This window comes from Hirundo rustica, chromosome 5 (genome assembly GCF_015227805.2).
Source record: "Hirundo rustica isolate bHirRus1 chromosome 5, bHirRus1.pri.v3, whole genome shotgun sequence".
Lineage (NCBI taxonomy): Eukaryota > Metazoa > Chordata > Aves > Passeriformes > Hirundinidae > Hirundo > Hirundo rustica.
In genome coordinates, this window is record NC_053454.1 from 56,301,043 (window position 1) to 56,328,886 (window position 27,844).

At 41.4% G+C, this 27,844-nt stretch overlaps 1 protein-coding gene across 9 annotated transcripts in view; it reads left to right on the forward strand.

The window, feature by feature from the left end:
- ARHGAP24 (Rho GTPase activating protein 24) overlaps positions 1-27,844 on the forward strand; it is a 259,095-nt gene that overhangs the window by 102,926 nt on the left and 128,325 nt on the right. For all 9 annotated transcript variants that reach the window (XM_040064711.1, XM_040064712.1, XM_040064710.2 and 6 more), the window contains exon 2: positions 3,786-3,985. In XM_040064711.1, coding sequence (XP_039920645.1) covers positions 3,797-3,985 — 189 coding nt within the window. In that variant the 5' untranslated portion in view covers positions 3,786-3,796. The remainder of the gene's footprint in view (positions 1-3,785; positions 3,986-27,844) is intronic.

A 27,844-nucleotide genomic window follows, 5' to 3' on the forward strand; every position in this document is an offset into this window, starting at 1 on the left:
GTTGTTGCTGCAAAATTGCAGCCTCTTACTGGCTCTCTATGTATCTGGTGTAGAGAATTCATGTGCAGTGTTGTGTGTGCCTGCTCTTTTGTGAGAGCGAGGGTATTGGATGAGGCTGGGTGAAGGAATATGCATCTGGGGCAGGCACTCTGGCAGCTTCCCACATTTATCCATTTTGTGCTGGGATGACATTGGGCTGCAAAGAACCACATTTGAGCAGTGGCAAAGATGAGGAGTTACTGGAAGTGAACTCTGCTGATGTTTTGCCTGCTTGAAATGTGCTATCTTGGCCATGAGAAATTTCAGTGAGAAGAAAAACATTGACTGCAAACCACTGAGGTTTCTTGCCAAACAGATCATCTTCGTGCAGTCCTCTGACTGTTCTTGTAACTGGATTTGGTGTGCTTTAATGAGTTTCTCTGACTATTTCCTGGCAAAATGCTGGGATCTGGGGGAGAGATGCCCAATAACATAATTCAAGAATTGAGTGAGTGGTAGCTGAGGAGAAGCACTTCTCTATTTTCTGTGCCTGCTGCCAGCACAGACCTTCCACATTGGCAAGGAGAACATAAGTGCAGTTAGTTGCCTTCTAGACAGACCAGTGAGAGAGGCAAGTGGCTTTAGGGGAGCAGAAAAACATTGGATTGAGGCCAGCCGTGGTAGATGGTGATGGTCTCCATGGACCAGGAGATGTTGATGCAGAGCCAATGTGTCAAGGAACATTTCTTATTTTGTTTGCTTTGCACTCCTGATGTCCAGACAAGCCTAGGAGAGTGAGCCCACAGCCAGCCCCAAATAAATATATTGTATGGAATTTATTCAGTTCTGGTCATTACCTAAATTGGAGGCTGGCCAAGTCAGTAGAGTTGACTCTGGCAGCAAGTACAAGTTGTGTTTCCTGTTGAGAAGATGAGTTTGAGGAATATTCTCATTTAGTGTTGAATATTGCATGGCTTTCTGCCTCTTCTTATGAGACCGAGAGGAGCTGGAGTAGGCTGATGTAATTCCACACTTTGTCATGTGTTGTTTACATACTGTTTGCACCTCACTGTTCTCTGCATGAGTGCCAGCACCCTGATATTTCTGCAATTTATTTTTATGATCTTAGTGTTGAAACAGCTGTAAAAACAAGTAGTCAAAGTGAGCCAGCTGCTGGAATTTCTGATTCCGAGTCTGGTTTGTAGTAGGCAGACACTGAAAGGGAAGGATATATGAAAAACAACAAATAAACTTAATCTCAGGACTAAATGCAAACAAGTTAGATGACTGAATTTTTAACTGCTGAAGAGAATTGAATCACTAATGAATGAAATAATACAACTGTGGGGTTGTGTGGTGTTTTTTTTTTTTTTTTTTTTTTTTTTTTTTTTTTTTTTTTTTTTTTTAACAGAGCATGCCTAAGCATATACTACTGCTTTAAAGAAGAAGAGATCTTACATTGTCCTGTGAGGACTTGGGAGCAGTAGATCTATCGTCTCTCCTACACCTCATTTGTTTTAGTGTTGCAGCAATAGTTAGAAGTTTTACCAGACAAAGAGATGGAGATGTCTTAACATTTTCCTTGACTAGATAAAAATCCATATACTTACGTTGTACATGGGTGTCAGCACCACTGGCATGTGACTTTGTGAAAGAAAATAAAAAATAGTCTCTAATCTGAGCAGCTAATTGATTTTGACTTTGGTATTTAGATTCTTGTTTATGGTCCAGGTGTAATAGGGACCTAATGTCTTTAGCGCTGCACTGATACACATAAATACTGTATTTAAAATCCTCTTTCATCCCTGTCTTGAGGTTTACCCAGGCAGCAGAGATGAGCTGATCAGCTTAGTATTTGTGCACTAAGGAGCATAGGGTAGCCTGTGGGTAATGATTTTGTTCCTTTTTTCAGCTCCAGTAATTTGCTGCTATTTACAGTGCCTTCCATAAAATATTTCCTAATTCACTTTCTAAAGGTGTGAGTTGGAGGGCTGCTTCTTGGCATCTACTTTGGTCCAGCCAAAACCCAGCAGCATCCAAGAGATTCCTGCTCGTATTCAGAAAATGCCAATTATGAGTTGGGTACGTTTCCTTTTGGAGAGAGGGCAGCGTGGTCTGGGGACTTGTTAGCTGGTTCATTCTTGTCCTCGCAATTGTATCCATAGACACACACACAAAAATATTATCTGCTCTGCAGAGAGCCAGACATGTTTGTATGTTTTGTGGTGACACTTTGCTGAAGTCAATCTTGCAGTACAAGTGTCCTGGGTGACTCTAGGTGAACCCTGAAGAGACAGGAGAAGGATTTCCTTTCTCTGCAAAGAATACCAAGTGATACAAGTTTTGATCCTGCAGTTTACTTTGCTGAAACCTCTGTGCTTGTGTTGAGGTCTGTTAACCTCAGTGGTGCAGGGCAGTGAGGAGCTGTAATCACGGCAAGCAGATTCCAGGATCCAGCCCAGAGCAGGGATGTGGAAAGAGACCCTGTGTGGGTATTAAAAGAAAAAGCTGTAAACACACAACAGAGGTGGCAGCTGGAGAAGTTGTTCCAAAGGGGATGTGTGATCAGTAGGAAGAAAGCTTCAGTCTAGTTATTCTTAGTCAGAGATGCCTGCTGCCTGCAGTGTCAAGAATATTTCATTCTTTTCCCAACCTGATGTTTGGAAACAAAAAACTACCTAAGAAGCCAGCTTTTCCTGGCCCTAACAGCTGTGCAAGCTCCTGATGAGGCAAGAGGTTGCCAGTGGTAGTCTGGAAAGAAGAGAAACATGTTGTTCTTCAAGCTCTTAGAGACAGCGAAATTTCACCATTGATTTTGCACCCTGCTGTTTGTAGTCACACTTTATTCTGTTTAGGCATAAACTCTTCGGCACGTGTAGGTTTGGTTGGTTTGTATTTTAACTGAAAATATCGAAACTTGGCAACTCAAAATTCTGTGTTTGTGCTCTAGACTTAATAGAGGATCAGGAAAAGCCTTTTGACCGTGGAGGTTAAGCACGTTACTGCATGACTATATGCACAAAATCCATCAGGAAGAGTCATGACTGTCCAGAAACAGTTAAAAAGTATTATTTTAATAAGGCCAAAATGTCACATGTAACTTTGTCAAGTTTAGTTCCACAGTTCAGCTCTAGTTTTGACAGAGTACTTGTGCCTTAAGATGGGCCAAAATTCTTCATGATTTGTCAGATGTCTCTATCTGTGTCTGGGCACACACTCACTTCAGTCAGGGGTTGCTTGTACGAGGTGATGTGCAACTATTCTTGTACTTACTGTCCCCATTCCTTTAAATGGTCTTCAGTAAAATGAACAACAGCAAGAACAAAAAAGCCTCTGCCTGTTGGTGGGGTAAAATTAAGTTTTGGTGAAGCAGAAGCTTTTTAAACACTCCCTGAAAGCCCCAAGCCTGCCAAGGAATTTTAAATAGGGACTTTCAGCAGTCAGCTGCTTTCCTTAGTCTGAGGAACTGAGTCTAAGTTCATTCGTTGTTAGTGCTTGCAACCCCGCAGAACTCACCTCAAGAAACAGCTGACGCCTTCTTCAGTGCTGGTGAAAATGTTTTGCACAGGAGTTGAACAAAACTTTTGCCTCTTGCCTGCTTTTTAGCAGTTCATTATTATTTTAGTGTTTTATAGGTGAGTAGTAATTCTTTCAGCGGATGGCTGCTCGTATGCAAGAGGCAGGCAGACAGCAAATGCTTTTCTAACACACTTTCGTAGCTGAGGCGTGTTTCTTTTCCAGCTGTGCTGAAAAGAGCAAGTCACTGCCTGGTTAATAATCTAATTTTCGTCTTGTTTGCCCAACAGGAGAGTTGCCCATGCTCAGTATGGAGGAACACAATGGCTCTTCAGAGACTCCTGCCCTGAGCCAAGGGCGGCACGTTGCCATCAAGTGTGGGTGGCTGCGGAAGCAGGGGGGCTTCGTCAAGACCTGGCACACGCGCTGGTTTGTCCTCAAAGGGGACCAGCTCTACTATTTCAAAGATGAAGATGAAACCAAGCCCTTGGTAAGTGAAAGGAGGAGATAGGATGGGAGGTCGGGGAGAAAAGTAAGTTAATGCAAGCGGGGTTGTCTGGAGTGTAAAGCACCGAACTTCTCTATCTCTGACACTGACTCAGTGTTGGATTTGGGATTTTCATTACACTGAGTCAGGCCCTGGCAGTTAATGTGGTTTCCCCATCAGACTCATTTCTGAAACTTCCTTTCCCAGGTCAGGTTTTCTCATTTCTGCATTTTAAAAGGAGAGAAGTATACAGAAGTTCAAGTAGCAAAAATCGTCAGTCAGATGGACCTGACTGAGGCAGATGAATAAGCTGTATTTGAAAAGATACTGCTTGTTTTTTGTTTTTTGGGTTTTTTTTCTGCTTACGATTTGTGTCTTCCTGAGTAAGACCCCAGCCTGAATACATTGCCATCTGTAATAGGGAACAGACTGGTGTCTGCCTGCCTGGTTCTGTTGTGATGATTTACTATTCCACAACCCTCATCTCTTTTCCTATTTATTTAGCTTTTTCACCAGCATAGTTCAGGGCTGCCTATCCCTAGAGTGCCATAGGAGTAGAGTTAAACAGTGCTGCCGCTTGGATCGGGGCAGGCCTGAGCCTCTTTGATAGTAAGGATCTCCTGCTAGTATCTACAGGGGTATGATAGTCTCATCTATTAATGATTTTCCAGATGTTTGTGAGTTTAGAAAAAAGCTTTGACATCTGCGAGTTACTTCTGTGCAGGTGCTAAAATACGGTCATCACCCCCATATTTTTTATGGCTGCTAAATTTCTCATGGTGTACATTTTGTATGGAATTTCACGGGGAGTTCTCAAAGATGTAAAACCCATCTAATCCAGCTTCCTGTATGGAACAGGTCATGACACTTGGCCGAGCTTTACAGCTTGTATTACAGTGCACGTGTTAAGTATTCAGTCTTGAGGAAATGGTTTCTAAAGTGTGAGATAATTTCTAAGTACCTATTTCACAGCCTTGGTAGCTGTTTCCCTATAAAATTACCTCAGATAGTATAGGTTAATCAAATAACCTACTGTATATTTACACAAATTATATGTTACAATGACTATTTGAAATATGAAATGGTTAATAAGTTCTGGGAAATACAGCATCTCTTCCACTATGTATATATATTTAATCAAGAGTGTAAAAAGCAGCCATCAAAATAAAATGTTTGTGGGCCAGATCCTGTGTTTCCAGAATACAACTCTGCTTCCTAGCGCTTGATATCTGTCAGGATGTTTGCATGTGAAGACTTCATGGCTTTTTAAGCAGTGGCATAATGCTGTTTCATGGAACTTTCTGCAGTCCAGAGCCCAAATTATCATTTTGTCCATCTGCTACTGACCTGTGGGATGGCTTCAGAATATCCTATTGACTTGGCTGCTTCCCTTTTGTCAAATGGAGGTGGTGATTCTGATCTCTTACTTGGGATAGGTTAGGCAGAAGCTTGTGAAATAAAAAAAAGCTTATTTGGATTTTCCACTTCAGTGTCAAGCAAGTTCGTAAAGATGTGTAAAGCAGGGGAGGGAAAAGTGCTGAGAGAAGTGTAACTTAAAATACGCCACTGGGTTTGGAAAATTAATGGGCTTGTCCAAATTAGGATCAGTCAACAGCTCACCTTGGTGTAGCTTTTGAAATGTTTCCGAAGCAAACTGCACAAGTGTCAGTGCCTGAAATATGTCCCAGGTTCAATGCCATACACAGAACTATTTTTTTCCCATTAAATTGAAGGGCTTGCTGCATTAACTGTGACAAGAAAATCACTATGACCTTCTAGGAACCCTGTTCTTGCTACGGAGAGCTGAAGCAAAGAACTCCACTGATAAGATGAATTTTCAGTGCATAGGGATATTAGGAAATGGCAAGCATATTTTGTTATATTGGATCTGTATTTAGGATAAATACCTCTTTGTTTACTACTGGATTGTACGGTCTGTATAATTTACGGATGTACAGTAATTTTTTAGACAGTAATATAATGGAAGAAAGTTAATGAGGTTTTGTTCCAAATCAAATTGTAGTTTTTATTTTGCTTGCTGGTCGGTTGTGTTTGGAAGGAGGCAGAGAGCAGTGATTACTTGTACTGAGGAATATTCTAGTTGCACACCTTGTGTGTGTGTGTGTGTGTGTATATATATATTTATAAAAGGTGGAAAAACTATAGTAGGAGAGGACAAGCCAAGACATAGCTTATATTCATGCTAATGTGAAATAGAGAAAAGCAGAATACAGTTTCTGGTGCAAATTCAGCAGGTGTCCTGAGCACCAGTCTGCTTAACATTTGGTCTTGGCTTCTGTTCAGTCTGTAACAGATATTATGCCATGATGCTTGTGTTTTTGAAAGTGAGGGAGATGTGAATGGAACCAAATTTTAGAAAAATATTATGATCTGTCAGACTTACTCTCTGAGTGACTGTGTATAATGGGAGTAAAGAGAAGCAGGAACATTTTGTCTTAGCCATCAGTAAATGCTTTGGATTCCCTGCAGCAGGCTCATTTCCTGCTAGAAACAGAGATGGGTACTGCATATGCTTTAGTCGGTGTGTGTACATCTCCTTGGTGTCAAGGCTATTAAATTTAATAGTCATTAACTATCAGTGTGAGTGTGGGGAATTGCCTCTGCCAACCTGTGCCTACAGGCACACACTGAAGAACAACAGAAGAAAAAGCAATGCACAGCTGTCACAGTCAAGGTCAGTGAATTGTCATTGATTCTTTATTATCAGACACATGGATCTTTCCCTTGTAATGTTTTATCAATAAATTAGCATCTATCTTTTGCTCTGATATCCCTGAAATATCTCTTAGGATGTGGCAAAGATGGCATTTCTGTTTACTGAAGATATGTGTATGATAGCAACAATCTGGTTAATTCCACAGGACAAAAAAAATGTAACAAATAAGTGAGCAAGCTGTTTGAAGGAATAAAATCTGATTTCTGTTAAATCTGTGTTATCTCTACTGCTTGGAAGTGATAATGGGCTTTGCTTTCTTAATTCTTTTTACTATTTTGTGCTTTAGAAAGCTATTATTATGCTAGATCTGAAGGTCAGCTCTCCAAGCTTGAGATGTGGGAAGCTGAAAGAAATCAGAACTTAGCATTCCCTGTTCCACAGTACAGCTGTTGTTTAAATGCAGCCCCTGAAAATTAATTTCTTCCTTTCTTCTCTCCTGTGGTTAACCTGTCCAGCTGTGTCAGGGTTGACATGGTCTTGACTGAAGCTGGGAGGAGGAAGTCAGTGCTGGCTCATGAAACGTCATGCTTTTTCTGTGGTTTTGTGAGCAGCAGAAGAGAGATTCAAAGCATTGTCTCCTTTTTGCAGTTTTGCTGTCCCACTCTCTCAGTGTTACAGAGGAAGTGGGAGCAAAGCTTGGTAACTTGTACTGATGGAACCTCACTGGTATTAGGTTGTAAATGAGCAAGAAGGGACAAGCTCATCCAGTGTAAACAGCATTTAAGTTTCAGGCACCTCTAATGTTGCCGAGACTCAGTTTGGTTTATGGACTTAAATTTGAGGTGTGTACAGCACAGAGACCTTGAAAAGCCATGAATTTGCCTTCAGGAAACACTTTCGGCATGTGTCTGAAAGCTGACAAGGATCTGCTGTTTCAGTTTATATTCCATCCTGAGCAGTTTACTGGGCAGTTTTTATCCTCAAGATCTTTATAAGCTCTTAACTGTTAGCTTAAGTAATGCTGGGAGGTATTCAGTGGCTCACAGTATCTTAGGCCCTGGGATGGGACAGGAGATGCAACTGGAAGAGTGTCAGTCTTTAATGTGACATTTGAATTGGTCGTGAGTTAACGGCAACTGCAGTCTTGAGTACGGGTCACTCTTTTGTCTGTAAGGGAAAGATGTTCTCTGATGTACAAACAGACTATATTTTGAAGTATTACTTTCTGGAAAAAATCATGGAATGAATGGTAGAATGACCTGGGTTGGAAGGGACCTTAAAGATCATCCAGTTTCAGCCTCTTGTCACTGATGTCCATTCGGACTCTCAGTCCTTGACCACTGCCCTCTGGATGTGACAATCCAGAAAATTCCTTATCCACCTAACAGTCTAGCCATTAAATCCATTTCTCTCCAATTTAGAGAGAAGGATGTTGTGGGGAGCCGTATTAAAGGCTTTAGAGAAGCCCAAATGACATCTGTAACCCTCCCTTGTTCACTGGTGGGGTCAGTCCATCACAGAAGGCCACGTGGTTGGTCAGGCAGGACTTGCCCTTGGTGAAGCCGTGCTGGGTGTCTCAAATCACCTCCCCATCCTCCATGTGCCTTAGCATAGCTTCCAGGAGGATCTGTTCCATGACATTCCCAGGCACAGAGGTGAGGCTGACAGGCTGGTAGTTCCCCAGGGTCCTGCTTTCTGCTCTCTTTGAAGATAGGTACAAAGTTTCCCTTTTTCCAGTCACCTGGGACTTCACCTGACTGCCATGGCTTTTAAAGTGCCATGGAGAGTGTCTTGGCAACTGCATCAGTCAATTCCCTCAGCACTCTGGGATGACTCTTGTCAGGTCCCGTAGACTTGTGTATTCAGGTTCCTTGGTGGCCATGAACCTGATCTCTACTTAGAGTGGAAGGAACTTTGCTCCCCCAGTCCCCATCCTGCCGTTCCTCCATCAGAGGGATGTGGGAAGAGAGGTTGCCCCTGAAGACTGAGGCCAAAAAGTTGCATACCTAAGTCTTCTCATGTGTTGTTAACAGTGTACTAGAATTGTTTATTGGGGTGGGTACACCTTCTTTGACCTTCTCTTTTTGGTTAAAATACTTGTAGAAGATCCTCTTTGTTGTTGTTTGTGTGTCTCGCCAGGTTCAGTGCTTCCCGTTTAATGCAATTTGTGTAAAGATTTCATCGACTGATAAATCCATTTAATAGCACTAATAGGAAACTTGATAAACTACAGTTGCATTTTTGAATTAAAATCAAGCTTCTAATGAATGTAAATAGAAATTACTATGATAATTACATAATTTGTATCTTAGCCTGTCAGGGAGAATCCTTCAGTATTAGTATTGAATATGATTAAAGATTGAGCATCATGGGTTTTTATAAGTTAAAAGGGAGCGGAAAACATTTCTTTGTGCAGGGCAAAAACCTAATTGTACATGCACTTGAGAAGTGCATCCCAAGAGCTGTCATCTCTCCTTGCTACCTAGAGCATTTTCAGTCAAGGGAGACCAGAGTATGCACTCTGGTCCTTGTCTCTGGGAATCGACGAGAACCAGCTTTTGTGTAGTTACAGACGAGCAGCACTGCAAGTGAAACAGCTTCTCAGTAGATTTTGCTTTAATTTTTAAGAGCAGCCCCCTCAGTCTTGCTGAGGGAAGGATGTGAGGCGCCAAGTCCATGTTTGGCGTCATGGGCCTTGCGTGAAACTCCGCAAAGCCAATTCAGGGACTTGGTGTGAAAACAGCAAGGAATGTCCAAGCCGCTGATAATGATTTTTATTTTTTCCATTTCTAGGTAAAACACTCGTTATTAATCTAGGAAGGCAGAAACTGATTTGGGGTGGACATGTGCTGCAGGGTGAACTCTTGCCTGTGCAAACCTGTTGTAAACTTTAAAGGGAGAATTTAATCAAATGAAATTACGCAGATGTCTGAAGAAATGGGTGGGGGGCGTTGATAGAGAGCTGCTTCTCAGGAATGTCCCTAGAAACTTAATATACTGGATGAAGTTAAACAGGATTTTCTTGACAACAGTAGTGATGTTTGCCAGATATTTACCAGGAGGACTCTCTGCTGTTGGATAGTGGTGAATGTAGAACTTAAATAAAAAGCCTCCATGAAAAACCCATCAAGAAAGTACACATTAAATGGCTAATGTGAATGTGGTGAAATAGAAGGTGAAGGGAAAGGCCCAGAACTGCGTTGGGCCCTTTTAGTGGTTGTTCTGTGAATGGCTCTTTAATTATATGAATATAAACAGGCTTCTGCAACTAAAGCAGTGAAATCTATGGAATACAGGGAGGGTTATCAAAGGATAGGTTTTAGCTTTTATATACAGTAGAAAGTTCTGCTATTATATACCTTTATAAGTTTTAAAGTAATTTACTGCTGCACGTTTCAGCAACTTACTTACAGAGACACGTTTTTTTTACTTCAATGACTTAACATAAGTGCTTTTAGAGGCAATACACTTTGGTCAGTAGATACCCATGGGAATTTTCTGTGTGAGAGATTAGTGTGATAAGACTGAGTTTATTTGAAACCAGGGTACTTCTTGTGCCATTATTCTGTTGCTGAGGAAGGGTTTCTCAAATTCACAGGACTGTATTTTTGTTCTCAGCCTGAGACAAATAGCAACAAGATCCATCGCTGAAGTACTCAACTTAGACGTGATCAAATTCCAGCTTTAATCCCCTTTTCTACTTCTTTCAGCTCAAAACGATGAACTTGAATTTTTAGTAGTTGTTCTTTGTTTTGTCCTTTTAAAAACTTTGAAGTCTTGAGGCTTGGCCCAGTAGGAGTCTTACAGATTTTCACAGGAATAAAAAAGGGTTTTCTTCAAGCATTAACTACCACATTAATTACAGAAGTGTTACTAAACACTGTGCAAGATTATGGAGTCTGTGCCCAAATCGCGCAGTTCTTGCTCCATGCTTTGCCCCAGCTTATGCGGTTGAAAATTCAGTTCCCCTGTGAAGTTGATTTTTAGGTTTGGGTGCAGTGCAAGGGGTATTCAGTGTCTCTTGTAGTGAGATATGCATGTAGCAGTTGTGTCATTGCTGTGACTGTACTGGCAGCATCTGCAAGCTGCTGTATCCTGCTGTTGTACCAATTTGTTTAAATCTGTGCACGCTTCATTCCCAAGGACTTGGAGCCTTTCATCCTCCCTGAAATTGTCTGAGTTTTCAAAACAGTTCTCGGGTGCATCTTTATCCTTCTCGCATTGCTGCTGTTCTCTTTCTTCAGATCCAGCTCTGGCTCCCCCTTGCCCTGGGTCTTCCTTTGCCTCTGAATACCCTGGCTGGTGAAATGACTGTGCCCATCTCCTCTCCCAGTGCCTGGAACTTTCATAAAGGGTCAGCCTATATAGTTGTTTCTCCCTTACATGGTTTGATGTCTCCATCCCGTTTGCCAACTCGGAAAATAACAGATTAAATGGTTGCCTTCCTATTCCCCATGCCCCTAGTATGCCAGCTGCCTGAGTATATCTTCAGTTTAAACTAAAATTAAAAGGTTGGTTTTTCCTTAATCAGCCTTTTTAATGCATTTTGATACCCACCTGCCCCAAAACAAAAATAACACTGGGCCTAGATGCCATGGCATGGTGAGAATGTGTCTATCTCATTTTAGGTCTCAGAAAACAGGTCCAGTGACTGAATTTCAAAAGCAACTGAATTGAGACAGCTTTGTAGGTGGGAAATGTGAATCTTCTATGGTGTTTCAACTCGTGTGTTCCATGGGAACTTTTTGTTGTTATAAATGAACTCAAAATGCAGGATGGTAGAGAAAAGATGATCCCACATGAGTCTGCCTGTTTGGCAGTCAGTACTGCCCCAGGTCCTCTTTCGAAGCTGTTTGGGAACAATGAATAGACATTCCCAGACTCTTCTGTATCTTTAATCAATCCAAAACTGGGAAATTAGTTCCAGTAATTATTTTTATAATAGAACAAAGCAAGAATGCCTTGTGGCACTGACTGAAAGTGCCAGCACCATTGACCCATATGTGTGCATTCAGAGCTGAAGCTCCCAAGTTATGCTACCATGTGTTGTATAAACTGTGTGTGTAATTAGACTCAGCCAACACCTGCTGTTTGATTGGAAAAGAGAGGCGCTCTAATAAGATGTAAACTGGCCAACAGCTTAATTTCAGGTCTTGGCTGCCAATGCATCTGCTTAGTCCAAATGTTCAGAAGGCTGCCCCCACCTTTCTCTTCCTGGGACCAAGGAACTGGCTTGTTTGTAAAAGCTTGCTAATGCTGAAGTTCAGCCCTTAGTGTGCTTCCTTGCATTTCATGGATGGGCAGGACATGGTGCAGAGCTGCTTTTCCGTTGTGGTGGGGCTGCCCAGTCTACAGCTCTCTTAAGCTCTCTATTTCCCTTTATGCTCACACCATCTCTCCTTCCCTCCTTTCCTCTCTGTTTCTGACTTGTGCCAGGATTTGGGGCAGGGAAGCAAGGGGAGATACTGTCTTTTTCTTTTTTCTTTTGGCTGTCAAATGCCTTCCTCTTGTGAGGAGTAAGGATTGTGTCAGGCTGGTTAAAAAGAACCCTGACTTTTTTTGGATGGTTGTTGCCGATTGTCCTCTTATTACCACCTTCTTGTCTGAAAGACACTGACTAAATTTCTAATCCTGTCACTGGTTTGATGAAATCCAGTGCAGTGTGTAGTGCCTTGTGTCATATTCAGTGAGACAGCAGTGGTCTGCTCTAATGTTGGTCTTCAGGTATCCTTGCTTAACAGAAGCAGTAAAGCAGCTAATACAAATACTGCTGCACAGCACATGTGAGGCCACGGGATGAAATTCTGTGAGAATCAGCCTCTAGATTCATCTTTAAATGAACTTAATGCTTTTTCTTTCAAGCAAAGGTGGAACCTTAGCCATTGTAAAATTTGGTCTTTTTTCACACTCCATTAATTTGGGCAGCAGAGGCTATGTGGCAAGTTTCTCTTATTTAAGGGCAAACATGAGGGATAATGAGTAGATGAGGATGTTTTGTTTTGGAACCTGACAGTTGAAATTCAGTAACATTTGATCAGCTCATAACCTGAAGTTGCTGTTGATAGCTTTTAGTTTAGCATATGCTATTAAGGGAAATTTAAGGCATGGAAAAGTTCAATTGGTTCTGTTATCCTCCTTGGCCACAGTTAATGTCCCGAAGTAGAGAAATCGTAGGTGTTTTTGCTTATTTCCTTGCATATTGCTAAGGGACTCACTTAATGTTGTTGCTGCAGTAACTGAGAACTTATTCTAGCCATAACTATTAGCAGCATTCATACAATTCTGCTGATTTCAGCTTGATTCAGCAGGACTGCATAAGTGCTCTTACATGGAAAATGATCCTATACAGATTTGAACACAGCAATGTGTTGAAGATGTGCTGTCTAACATGGGCACTGTGGGCAAGAAGAACCTTCCTCTGTGTGTTGGTTGTTAGAGCTTTTGAGCTGCTACATGTTCCCTGACGAGCTGAGCCAGACATTTCAAATCCCTTGGCATGGAACAAGTTTATGAGAATGGCCTTCACAGGTGGTATTTGTGTTGGCAGCCTCACAAGGGAGTCCAGGGGTTGTGTAGTAACAGAAGCAGCGAAATTAACTTCTAATGCTGGAGGGACATCCTTTCCAGCAGGCTTGCCGCACAAAAGTTGAGCTAAAAAGAACTTTCTCTTTTACTGCTTGGACTGCAGAATGAAATCCATTAAAAGTCTATGCAACTACCTACAAAGTGCTCCTGCTTTGAGTGAGTAATTGCAGTGTTTCCACTCTTTTACTCTTAAATAATAACCACAGAAAACTGAGGAGTACTAAGGGCTTTCATTGACACATGTGTTTTTGGAAGTTGGTTGACATGGACTGAGCATTACTGTAATGATCTGGTCATGCAGGTGATAGAAAACAGACACAAGGCTGTGCTTGAGTATATGAGCTGATGCTTTAGTAAGCCACTATATTTGTATTTGCCAGAGTACAGTGGGGATCTCAGAAGAAACTTCTTGAAAGATATAGAGAAATCATTTACATGTTTTGGAGCCCGGCAGAATGAGAGACACTAGCATTTTTTTTTACTTCCTTCCCTTCCTTTTCCTTACTTGAAGAGCAATAAATAATGTGCCACATCTGAAGAAGAGGTTTAATATTTGTATGGAAAAAGGATATTATTAAAAACTTCAGTCTTTCACTCTTATTAGAGTTACTATTTGCCATAAACTGCCTAGTGTTTAGATGCCAGATTTCCCAGTCCTCCCTAGACTTGGAAGTGATCCCTATCCCACTGCCGACCCATTACCAAAACTGTTGAGCTTTTGCAAGCTAAAAATGTATTTAGCAAATAATATACATACTGTGTTTCTCCTGATATTTTTTCTGCAAATGAAGTTGTTGCTCAGTACACTTCATTACAAAAACTTTTAATTTCTAGTGCAGAATCACTAACAGTGTCTTGGACTGAGCTTCCCTGCTTTTATTGATACCTTTGTTGACTGCAGTATTGCCTCTCCATCTGCATACTCTTAAATCCCCTGTAATGATCCAATTTTACCTGGGTGAGACAGATGAAGTGCTACATAAACCAACTTTTATGTGTTACAGAAATAATCCCTTTCAGCAGGGAAAGCATTGCCTAGAGGGACTTTTTGAGAGAACACCCCATGAGAAATGCTAGCGTGATTGGTGTTTGGTACAGGTCCTGTTAGCACATCTCTGAAAAGGATAAAGAAAAAAGGCAGGCAGAGATCAATTTGTTTTCACAACTCCATACAAAAATGTTTAAGAGCAGAGAGCTTGGCCGTGGGAAGAGCTCTGATGAGACACACAGTGGTGTTGGGGAAGGAGAAATGTAACACTGTGAGGTTTGCTGTGCTGTAGTCTTCTTCATAACTCTCAAGAATGCCAGATCAGTCTCAGGAGCACCAAACTGGCCTAATTTCCTTTAATGAAGTTGTATTAAATTCCGTGCAGTATCCCAATTCTCCTGTCAACAAGCTTTCCTGGAGTGAAAAGTTCCATGTGGGGGTGAGGTGATCTGTGTGATGGTGGGCTCCTGAAGGGATGTTGTTGGCATGAGAAGTTCATGGGTTAGTCTGGAAGAAGCCTGGGGTTAGATTTCATTCACAACCTAGGCTGTAAAACACGTTGCATTTAACTACCTTTGGATCAACAGAAGATCTTTTTTCCTTTGGCTTCATGGGTTTGATTGTTATTCCAGGTGCGTTTCTTCATTTTCTTTCAGTATTTGTATAATGTCATTTATACAACCAACACTATCTGGGAAGCAGTACAAGTCATAGCTGAAAAGTAAAACACAGATCCTATGTGTCAGTTTTTGATGCACTGAAGTTTTCTACTTAATTTTCTGGCCAGTTGCCTCGGTTTTTAATAGGTTAACCTAACCTTATGGTGGAGGGTCCAGAGGAAAGTAAGTCTTTGGCATTTATAGTGTGACATTAAGAAGAAATGCATAAGGTAATTTTCTACCCTCTGATTCATACCAAGGTGAAGGTAAAGCATTTTATGAGTAATCAAACTGTTTTGAGCCCGTTGGAGACAAGGATTCATGTACTTTATGCTGGAAACATGCTAGAGAGGAAATGGGGAGGGTTTTTTTCTTTAAAATAGTCTTCTATTTCTATTAAAGCACTTGTTCCAGTAAAAAGCCTAAGTCTAGCAGAAGCCAGTGCTATCACTGGTGGCTGTGGAGCAATTTTCACTGGGAATGTAAGGCCCAGTCCTTACTTCTCCTCTGCAAACTGGAGGTTTATATTTCCCGAGGTGCTTGTGAATTTTGACAGTGAAAACACGGTTTTTACTCAAGTGTGAAATCATGATTTTAGGACCAGTGTGTTATGACCCTTGTTTTTTCTCACTAGGCCTATTTGTGATTGCAAGAAACAGACTACAACCAGTTCTAAAAACAAACAAGTGTGCCTGATGGCATTTGTTTTAACCTCTTTAGTGTTATAGTTAATTTAGTAAACACAGTGATTATTTTGGTGTTTTTTGCTACACTGGAAAGAAGTATCCAATTAACTGAGTGAAAAAACCTCATGTACTGCTCCAAATGTTACAAAAGGCTGACTTAATTCTCATTCTGAGAGTATTTAACATTGTGAGTAAAGCTAATTAAGCTGTTAGGCTGACATGAGGAAAACAAAAAACCAAGATCCCCCTTCTTGGCTTGCATTCACAGCACAGCTGTATTCTTGGACTTTTCAAATATGACTTATAAATAAGTACATAGTTTTTCTAATAAAATGTTTAATGAAACTGAAGGAAGGTCTGCTAGGTTAAGTTGTTGGCGCTTGATCTCCCAAAAGATGACAGTGTTGAGACTACTTATGGTTATGTCCTGCTGAAAATATCCAGAAGAGCTGTGTATGTGAGTAGTTGTTTGATTTGAAGCAGTGTTGTTCTGGCTAGAGCAGTGCTGTTTATGGAGTCTGTACTCGGTGTCCTCTCCCTTGCTTTGGGGTCCTGCTCAGTTTGCTGCCTCTGGATATAGCTGAGTTACAAAACCAGCAGTACCAGCGCTGTTGCTCGAAGACACTGTTTCCGAAGTTAAAAGGGTTTCATTATTTGAGTGATTCGTGTTTGCCGTATTTACAAAAAATATTAATTTCTCTCAGATTTTCTAACATTTCTCAAATACTTTCATTCCTGAATGTGCTTAAGTCTGAGACATTTTAGTGCAGCTCTCAGAAGTGGTGCATGGCTGCAGCTGTGTTACGTGCTCAGTAATGGCAGCAGTATGACTTGCGTTCGGCATAGGGATCAGCGGTTGTGTGTCTCCAGTATGCTACAGGACTCTGAAATGCCAGATGCTTTCCAGACCCTCTTCTCTTTGAAAATCTTGAGTTCACCACAGGTGAACTCATAATTATTCCTTCTAAAGCTTTCAAATTACCAAAAGAATGTACTACTGCTGAAGTGTACTTGACTGATATGTAGTTTGCTAGACAGTGTCCATTCTGTAGTTTTGTTTTAACTTATATTGCTTTTTTTACTACTTTAAACATCTAGAATGGGCTGTTGCTCCTCTCCCTCTCTGTCCCACTGCACTGTGCTTTGGGAAAGGAGCAAGGCTGGGGGAATATGAGCCAGGCAAGGGTGAAGGGCCCTTAAGTATTGTTCACACTTGGCTTCCTCTGGCAGCATCCATGTATCAGAACTAAGACCATCTGTAGGGCACGGATGATGGATTTCCATCACCCTGTCCTGCCATCTCTTTGCTGCTGGGAATGGAGTCCTGATGCAGAGACAGAGGAGATGCTGCCCAGTACTGTGATTGCAGCAATAAAAGTGCTTTGGGGATGTAGTAGCTCAAATGTGAGCTAGTCAAGTTGGTGTTTGTAGCTTAGAAACCTTGGCTGGCAGGGTTGAGGGGGTGCAAGCAGGAATAATTTCAGAGAGAGGTTCATTATGTACATGTAAAGCTGTGCCGTCTCTTTCAGATCAGGGGCTTGAATGTACTGGTGTGGGAGCTTGGACACCAGTGTAGCATTTGACCTTGGGAGAGAGGGTGAAGTGGTCAGAAGGGGCTGCGTGAGAAAATTCAGCTGTGCTGTGTAGGCTCAAGGAATGTAACAAGAGATCAAGGGAAGAGTGTGTTAAATGCGAGGTTGAAGAACTGCACTGGGCCTTCACAGCAGGTGTGGGGAGGAAGAGCTGAACTTCCAGGTCTAAAATGTTGGCAGGACTTCCATTAATTTGTTAACTACTACTCTTCACATTCTCTGTTTTCTTCAGAGGATAATTATTTGCTTGCATTATTCTGCTCGGCTCACCTTGTGAGCACAGTGTGTATCTGCAAATAGAATTTAAGTCCAGTATTTGGCTTGTAGTGTTTTCCCATAAAAGTCTTCAGCTCTGTTGTTTTTTAAACCTTCAGCAGCTCACAGCAGAGCTCATGAACATATGCTCTGTGAAAGATACAGGGAGTAAAAGGCTTTTTTGCAGAATGGTCTCTAAATCTTGATGTGTAGACACTTCTAAATGAACATTTGACAGTAGAAAAATAAATGTTAAAGCAGACAGTAAAATGAGTTTTTAGACTAATACCCATGCTTCTGTCAAATTGGTGGTATTGCCAGCAGTGGTACATAAGGCTGCTGAAGAATGAAACCAGCTAAAGGCAACCCTGCTGCCAATTATGCAGTGGGCTGTGTCCAGCAGGTCCCCAACACGTTGCAAACATTCAGGAAGTGCATAAAGGCTTTTTATGTAGGGTGACTGTGAATAATGGATACTATCCAGAAAAGAACTGCTGCGCATTGTGGAGTTTGCTAATGCCTGTGTAGTCAGCAGGAAGGTTCAATGATAGATTTCTCTATTAACTGCTTACACAGTTAATAATCCAGCCACTGTGAGCGCAGCAGGAGCGAGGTAGCAGAAGGTCCCTCCGGAGAGGAAAACTGTGATGATCTGCTTTGGGAGATACAATGGTCAGGGTTGGGAGAGGAGAAAAGAGATGTCTGCAAAAGTAAGTACTGTGAGACAGCCTCTGACTTGACCCAAAAGGTGATGTTGCAGGAAGGTAGGGTTCACCATACCTGAATCATTTCAGGAAGAGATTACCTAAGGGGGTACATTTATTGGTCTGAAATTTTGCAAAGTTGACATGAATGGCTGCATTTCTCTCAAATAGTAGCCCTGTTGCACACAATGCTATTATTGCCTATCTTCTTCAGGGCAGTATATGGAGGAGAAGGGGAAGGAAGTTTTGAGGAAGGGTTGCTGAGCTCAGACTGCCTGTGGGTCTGGCTGGGTTTTGGGCAGTGGTGAAGTTGAGCTGGGGAGGAGGAAATAAGCTGTGCTTCCTCGAGAGAATAGCTCACATGTTAAGTACTGCCTGAAAAGAAAATGCTGAAGATAGTGATTTAATGGAAGGCTGTTGGAGATGGGTCTTTTGACTTCTGTCTGAAGTGAAAGTGATCCTGCATGATGCTTTGAAGATCCAAGTTCGTGTCACTTTCAGAATGAGTCCAGTGTTTTTGTGGGAAACTTTTCTAAGAAAACACAAAATTTGGGACAAGCCATTTTATATGTAGAGCCTGGTAAAAAGACTAGAAATAACTTTAGAACAGAGGCTCTAGGAACTGGGTAGGTAAGAAGCAAGCTTTGGGTTTTGGCCTTGTTTGTGTGCATAAAAAAGGAGAAAACTAAAGAGACACAAGTAAGAATGGGGGTGAATATCAAAATAGATCACTACAGCTTTTCCTGCATACCAGCAAAGCAGCTGGACAAATAGCCACTAGAAAAAGGTGTGTGTTTCAGGTGAGTGTGAGGAGAGTTTTCTTTTCATGCCTGTATTTGTCCTGAGTGACAAAAACTAGAATGCTTTTGTCATGTAGCTCTGGTGTCAAGACCCATTTTGTGATGCGAAGCATGCTCAGGATACAATTCTGCTTTTCCATATAATGACTCCAGGTAACACTGTCCTTTCATATTCTTCCTGCCCTTGTGTTGTTTAAGTGAAGTGGAAGGACAAAGTGCCAAAAAAAATGAGCTGAGGTTTGGAGGATATTGGGAATGTTCATAAAGAACAGAAGTGTCATGGGAGAGAGGAGGACAGGAAGCCTAAGCGTGTCCATCTGGACAAATGTTCGTCCTTTAAATGATCCTCTGCCCTACCTAACCTGGCAGGTATCTGAATGAACAGGAGGGTTTCTGAACTGTAGTTTGTGAAAGTTTTACCTGTTTTCTGACTTGCAAAATATGTGAGGACTTGTGCAGTCTTCTCTGGGGAGGAATTTAGCATCCCCAAAAGGAGAAGCTCTTAGGTTTGTGGTTTTCAGGTATTTTCAATTATCCACCGTTAGTTTTAGTGTATGGATAACTTAATAAACAGGTTTTAGCTTAAAAACACTGCACAATGACTAAAAGCAGGTAGAGATAATATTTTAAATACAATTTGAAAAGAAGATTCAGTTGCATTTAATATTTTGAAATTACACAGACATTTGTGAGGGGCTTGTAGAATATTAGAAAAAGAATTAAATGGAATTGATAATCACTAATTTAGTTTCATTTGTAGATAAGGTGCACAGTAGGATGCATACGTTCAGGCACTGTGTGTGGCAATGTTTTTCGTTTATGACAAAGCCGTCGACTCTGTCAGGGGAATGCTGAAACTCAAATAAGGTGAGAGCTCTTCAAAACTGTCAGATGCATAAATAGAAAAAAAAAGTTCACTTTTAAGTCACCAGTGTTACAGAAGCTGAGACACCAATTTTTAACTGAGGTTAGGATTGTCATTTCAGAAGAAATTGCAAATGCAAGGCTGTCTCCAGCATGATAGACAAATAAATATCCCTGGATTTTTTTTTAGCTGTATTTTATAGTGAGTTCTGGGAATTACGTTGTTGTTGTTATCTGCTCAAGGCCTGCCTTTTAGTGGAAAATAGAGGAAGCATTCCTCCAGAAGAAGGAATGAGAAGTTTAATGCATTCAGCACTTGCATACATAAGCAACCTAACCAGCCCTGTGAAAATGAGCAGAGCAGTGAAGATTTTTTTTATTCACATGAAAGAACCTGGGGATACAACAGTTAGCTTCCTGGAAGAAAAGTGTCATTTTAAACACAAGGAGTGTGTTTTGTAAGGGACAAAGAGGGTTGAACTCCCTGTGGCTCGAAGAATGGGGGTAGTGTGTCGCATAAAGACTCCATGAAAATGGTAATTATTCATTGCAGCCTGGCTCTTACTGTGCAGGATGTCACCATGGTGGAAGTGGCCTTTCTAAAGTTACTGAAGAGCACACGGATCTGAACGTTAAGAGCTTGGATGTGCTTTGTTGACATCTTTATGTGGACTTAAGTGTGTTCTTAATGGGTTGGTGAGTGTGCCAGAGCTGGGGAAAACAAATGGGGTGAGCTAGTGCTTTGGGATAATGCCCTCCTCCACACAGCGTGGTAGGGTGGCTGCTGGTGGTGACAGTTCTGTGCCAGCCACCTGTGAGGAGAGCTGTAACCATTTTAGGGATGAGTAAGATGCTTTTTGTATTCTCTCTAAATTAGCAGTAAATTGGATATAAGCACAGCTGGCAGGAATCTGCAAGTTCTCATATGAAATTTTGTAGCTCTTCACTGGGACGCTTTCCTGCCTGATGATTGCTTCTTTGGTCTCCACTACTTACTTCACTTACCTGCAGGAGGGAGCCTTAGGTTTTGTGTGGGGTTAACTGAAAAGAAAACTTACTGTGAAGTCATAATGTCTAATTTCTTCAAAGAAACGTTAACTGCCCTGTCGTGAAATAAATGAGTAAAGGCTCTGTACTGTCAGCAGCGGGGCAGTAAAAGTGAAGGACTTTTTATAACTTCCTATGAGATTAGAAATTATTTTTTCACTGCGACTGTAATGGTAAATTACATTGGTCCTCACGCACTGTCTCGTGGAGGGAGCTGGTGACACAGTGAAATAATACGTGTATCAAGTGTTTGCATATGGGCAATTATGTGAAGTGTTTTTCTATGAGATGACATCTGTAGGAATTGCATAATAATACTGGGATGAATGCAGTCACTTAGCATCAGGTGAGGCCCATCTGCTCTCGTTTTGCCTCCTGACTTTATTGGTGGCTGAGTGACTGACTCTGCTGGTATCATATGAGGTGAATGGGCTGGGAAAAATCACATGAATGTAATGGAGCAGTGCCAGATCCCTTGCTTTGCCAAATGTATCCACTCATTTGTGGAAATATGTGCTCTTCTAGTCTTAGCCTATGTCATAAATTAAAAAGAGCCTCTTCTCATATGCCTGGTTTGATAGATATAAGAACTCTGATATTAGAGGCTAGTGGGTGTTCAGTTCCTGTAGATTTTCCCATCTTGGCATGTACAGAGAATAATTTTGCACAATACTCATTGTGCAAAAGTGCTTTTTATGTAATGCTGAAGTAAAGGAGACATGGCTTTGGGATGTTAGTATGTGTGGTGCAGGAACCTGTCCACTTCTTCTTTTCCTGAGGCTTGTGTTCTTATCACAGTATTTTTCTGGTTTTGTGTAGGCAAATACTGCTGCTGTGCTGTTTTATCAGATTGTGAAACTGAGGCCTGGTTTTCTGCTTAAAGAGAGGAACAAAAATTATCATTCAAATTTATTAGCTATTTATTCCAACCTTAAAATTCTTCATAATCTTTATGGAAATGTTGTCTATCCCTTAAAAGGACGGAACAGAAAATTCACTGTTGTTTTAGACTGGAAGTTCCTCTGAAATATACTGAAACGTTTCACGACCTCCAAACATTTCTGTAAGGAATATATCATCCCCTGTTGAATTCAATGGAATAATTTCAACCAACCATTAGCCACAGGATTTTTACAAGCACCTGCATGAGCTTTTCAGAAGTGTCTCCCTTGTCCCATATTACTAACAGGCAGAAAATGAGTGAGCAGGTGACAGCTCTAAACAGTTTGCGATTGAGAGAGTAACAGTCCCAATAAATCAGAGGTGACTTGTCACCGTTCATCATCCTCGGTATGAAACAAAGCTCAGTGGAGTAGAAGGGATGTCCTTGATTGTGATGATGAGGCTCATGGCAGGATTCCTGAGATAACAGGGAGGTGATGGGAAGAAGGTGTTAAAAACAAGGGGAGCATTCTTCCTCGTGACCCCCTGCCCTGCGTAGAGGCAACGCGGGCTCTTGTCGAGGTCAGATCACTTCTGGTCGGGTAACCTGAGATAACGCTGTAGGTTTCAGACAATACTCACAATTTGCACACTGTAGGGTGACTGCTGGTTTTGCCAGATAGATTTTTAGTGGGTAACTGCTGTCTTTTATAAGGCAATTTTGATTTTACTTCCATTTCTACTGCACACCAGAGACTGACGTTTTCTCACAGACTAATACCAATTTCTTACAGTGACTTGTGAAAGACTACCTCAGTAGCCTGTGCATTTAGATTGGGAGTTAGATTGCTTTTTGTTTACTTAAAATTACTTATCTGAATGTGCAAATGAAATTTGGGATAAACTTGTGAAGGCATGGTTGATGAGTTTTCAGTGTTTAGGTGAAAACAGGCTATATGAGAAAATGAGGCTCGTTTCTCCGTTGAAAGCGTAAAACTACAGTTCACTGCTTTATCATCTCAGCCCCAATGCTGCAGCAGATAATTAAAATACCTCAGTAAGTCATTAATGATGAAAAAAAATATTTCTTGCTTTGAAGAAAGCATGTGACCACGTGGAGATTATTCTGTATAAAACTGAACTAGTAAATGTTCAGTGTCTGCTGGTCTGCCTGCCATTCAGAAAAGAGCTTGAGCTTCAGCAATGGCTTGGATGAGAAGGGGAGTCTTTCACTTTTTACTATTTCTTGGTAAGATGAACATTTCTGAAAATGGTGACTGTGTAGAAGTAGCTTTAGTGTCTGACACCTTTGCAAAGCATTTTATTATAGTTTATTTTGCTGGGAATATTGATGGGAATGGGAATGAGATGAAGCAAAATGGGTAGGAAAAGGTTTCCGGGCCGTGTGGAGCAGTTGAGGTGAGATGGAATGGTGATGCATTTCTGCCGCTGGCTGCCACTCTGCTCTCCAGTCTGTGCAGGCATCCTTCACGGGCTGCCACCTACGTGTTGTAAACAGCCCTGAGGAAAAGAAAAAGTGGATGGAAGATTTCAGGTGTCATGATTGAGCTAGCAGGAAATCAAATTAGGCTCAGAGAGCCATTTTGTTGTGGCAGAAGCGAGAGATCTAGAAGCACACTGTGTATTGTGTGCTGAGCTAGCGTTACATGAGAACAGCCAGACAGAGCTAGAAGGGCACAAATCAAATAAGAGTGATGTGGAAAATGGAAGTTTTATTTTGATGTCAGTAGCATGAGGTGCAGCACTGCATCGTGGTGTCTTAATTTTATCTTTATTTTTTTTTCCTGTGTTTGTTTCGTGTTTTCAGTAAAGCATTAAGAAGTTTTAGCAGCAGCACAGGCCATATCATCACTACCTGACTTAGCCAAGACTTAAATAAATTTGTTTGGTAGATGGACTCATAGAATGTAGAAAGTGCACAGCTGTTGAGAAGATAATAGGATTTTCTTCCCAACACAAAATAAAGCCCGTCTTCCACCTTGCTTTCAAACACCAGAAGTAACTTTCTGTCCTCCAGGGGTTAGCAACCCCCTTGTGTGTTTTAAGTTCTTAAAGGTGTGATGGTTGTGGCAGTGAGTTTTGAGTGGCCACAGAGGAAGATGGGGTGGGTGTGCGCGCACAAGGACTCATTCCCCAGCGTGAAGGTGATTTAGGAGTAACAGTGGTGCTGTTCCCTGTAATCTCACACAATCTCTTGATCTTGTCAGATAGGAGCACTTGTGCATTAGACTAATCATCGTCAGGTCAGTATCGAGTGGCCTGAGAAAACCAGAATTCAAGTGTGTGCCATCCCACACTCAGTCTAAATGCTGTAAAAATTTCCAAGCAATTAGGGACGATAAGCAGTTGTGTGATAATTAGTCTTTTCTACAGCTTGACCTTTGTGTGGGTGATGGGCTTTTGATGATCTTCCTGTTTTCCTGTTTAAGGGGAACTTCAGCACTGTAGGAGGTCTGTGTCCATTAAAAGGGCCGAGTCATGATGATTGTTTTCTTCCTTCCTTTTATTTACTTGGATGTGGTACAAGTGCGTATGGCTCCTGAAGTAGCAAAATGAATAGCTCACAGGAGAGCCTCATTAGTCTTGAAATTAAAATAATTGAGTTCTTTTAGCTTATTAGTGCTTAAGAATAGCCTTCTCTAAGTCCATTACCTCTGGGATAAAAGCCGTATTTGCAGCTGAATAAGCAGCGTGTACAACATGACTTGTTGCTAGGGAAAGAGGCTTTCTTAGCTCTTCGCCAGGCTTGTGTAGTAGAGAAAAACTGAATGACCTCAAACTGCATTCCTGAAATCCTCTTTACTCTTCAGTTGGCAGTCTGAAAACATTTCCATAAGTGACTCTGGCTTTCTGGATTTGCTCTCCTTCCCTTTCCAGCTTGGACAGTCAATGATGTGGGAAAAGAAGCTCCTTCTCTCTGCTGAGTCCAATTCTGTGATGGCAACGCTCACTTGATTTTAATGGGTTGAACCCTGGTTTCTTTGGAGTCATTGATACAAGCCTCCATCAGGAACCATTACAGAGTTCTTTAAATAGACCAAACAAGGTAAAAATGTGTTGAGAGGAATCTTGCCAGACCGCCTTTAAACAAGACATTTCATTCTCTATCAGCAATGAGGCACATAAAAATACTTTTTCTCTTTTAACAGCTGAAGTTTCTGACAATTGTACAGAACACAGTGCAGTAGAGAAGAAATGGAAATGGTGCTGTGCTGGTTATTACAAGAAACTTGAATACACCAGGTCAATGGCAGTGTCTTTATACAGCTTGGGTCTATCAAATGAGTCCTTTTTCTGCACCGGGAATGAGGGTAGTTCAGTTAAGGAAATTAACCAATTCAGGAGTTTATAGTGGATGGGAGAAACAGTTTTAAAAAGTTTAAGTGCCAAAAAGGGCTTGGTGGTTACTGTTCTGACATCTGCTGTCTTACTTTCAAATGTCAGTTTGTAGCAAAGACATTGCACAGGACCGTGATGAGAGACTGCAATTCCCTTGATACTTGCCTGATATTAATAATGAAGAGGGACAGAAGCCTCCAAATCCTGACAGTGTCTATCAGTGAGACTGTGTCCTTACCCACGCTTTGGATAGATGCTGTGGCTGTCTCAGTTTAATAACAGAGGATGAGAATCCCATAAGGCTGATAGTGACTGTCATTTGTTTGGTTGGCACTCATATTTAAGAGGCGTCTTGGTGAGAAATGCCTGAAGTCTTGAGCAGGTGGTACAAAAGAGGTGTGTATCAGTTAAAAGGCACTGAAACTCAGTGACAAGGACTGTCGACTGAATATTGGACAGGAGTGTTTACAGGCTTTGGTACTTGCTCTGGTTTTCTCATAAAGCCGTTTGCATTCAAAATAATTTTCTTTATCCTCTGTTCTTTTTAGCATTCAAAACTTGAAATCGTTATATAAATTGCAATGCAAGCCTTTATCTTCTACTCAAGGGGGAGGCCATTAAATTGTGATACAAATTTGTGTTCCAAAATGAAAACCTATTCGATCCCCTGGAGTGGAATATCATCACATCAATTGATCTTCTCTGCTTTAGAGGGGGAAGAGAAAAGACATCTGGAGCGATCATTGATACAAACTCTTCTTAGGAGATGCTTTAGACCTGGGTTTCTAATTCAGAGTTGTGGAAAAGACTTTTGTTCATTAACATAAACCCTGTTAAAATAGATGGATACTGTGGCTTCAAATGAACTTGCTGCTGTTTGTGTTTGAGTTACTGTGTGTTTATCCTCTTGCAATTCAGTGGAGCTCTCAGGCTGGAGAGCATTCTTGTTCTGTTTTGCCAAGTGTGTTCCACAGGGTCCCACTTCTTGAGTGGTGGTCTGACAATGGATCATAGCCATAGAAATTTTGATAATTTGCTTCATTTGGCATAGCTCTAAGTCTCACTTCAGACACCTCTGCTGATGTAGGCAGAAACTTAATCTGAAAGTCTTCTCTCTCTTTGAAGTTTAGGCTGTTGCTTAACGGCACTCTCAGTTGGACTGGATTTTCGTAGTATTTGTCTTCAAGTGTTTATTGGGCTAAATACCAAGTCTTTGTGAAAGGCTCCTAGCTGGATGGATGGGGTCTGGGATGTGGGACACTGGCTTTTGTGCATCTGAGTGCATATACAAATAGCAGTTTCTGAACAAATACGGAAACCGTAGCAGTGTAATTCCTCTCCCTTCAGACAAATGTTTCTGAGGACAGCTGTTCAATGAAAAGCTTTGGAATGGATGAAATCTTGCCTTTCCTTGAAATTAGCCCTTCATTTCAATCCCTCATGAGACTCCCCAAATCTTCCTGTGAGTCTAGATGTCTTCTTTTGAGTTGCTATGAGATAGCAGCAGTGTGCCTTCTGTCTGCTTTCCCCAGGGTATCTGTCCAGCCATTTCACATGACGCAGCCACTTTGTGTTCAGTACTTCTTTGACTACTGTAGATCTAAAATGTACAAAATAGCAAAACTGGAATGGGAAACTAATGGAGAGGGCACCAAAGCTATAAATATGAGATGCTGTTTGTCAAAATTGATGCTAAGATTTTTACAACATGGTTTGATTGATGTAACACTTTAAACAGCAACCTTGATCAGGATGCTTTTGTGAACAAGATAATTTATCTCAGCAAATGTGTTCACATAAATGTTTTAAAATGAAAGGCATGATAAATCTGTCTAGAGCCTGCACACAATAGAGCTGCCAAACCTGCCACCTGTTAAAGCTTTTAATGAACTGTTCTGTATTTAACAGAAAAGTTTAATTAATGTTGTCACTTTCTTTTGCTGAGACTTGCCTTATCTCAGGCACTCTAAAGTACCGTGTAGCAAATGCTTATGAGTGGAGCAGCTCTGGTGTTTTAATTAGAATTTCAGCAAACCAGTGAAGAAGCCATTAAATGTGGCTTTTGTGCAGCACAGCCATGAGGACGGGCCTTTTGTCGAAAGCCACAGGGAGACTGTGTTTTGTTGGGAGTCAAAGGGTTCCCAACCTCATGTTACATCGTTAGATGAATGGGAAGTTAGTTGCTCTGGATTTTCTAAATGGATAAGATGATATTTCTGAGAGAAAACCAAAAATGTGCCAGGATGTTATGCTTCCATGTGTGGGAGAGAGAAGGCCTTTCAGTGTATTAAGACCTCTAAGACACGGGTTGGTGGAGGGTTTTTTCATAGCAGGTGGGAAAAGTATTCACAAGTCTTTCTCCATCCCTCTTGTAGGTACTGCAAGGCTCCTAGAAGGTCTTCCCAGAACTTTCTCATCTGAGAAACCCCAACAGGATGCATTCTCTTATGCACTTCAGTGAACTCCCACTCTTTTTTTTTTTCATCCAGAAGCATACTGGATTCTTCCTGTATAGGTCCTTGATTGACTTTGATTTAGCGTGGACGTGGAGATCATTTCTGGTTCAGTCAACAATGCTCAGCATTTAGTTAAGCTGTGCAATGACCAGATGGAAGCTCACTGATATTGCAGAAGGGATGTAGAAGGGCAGAAAGGAGCTAGAAGAAGTTAAAAGCAGGGTGGTGCGGAGGTAGAGTAGCAATGGAGAAAGCTGTGTAGAGATTTGTGACGTACATGGGCAGAGTTAGGAGCAGGATCAGTCAT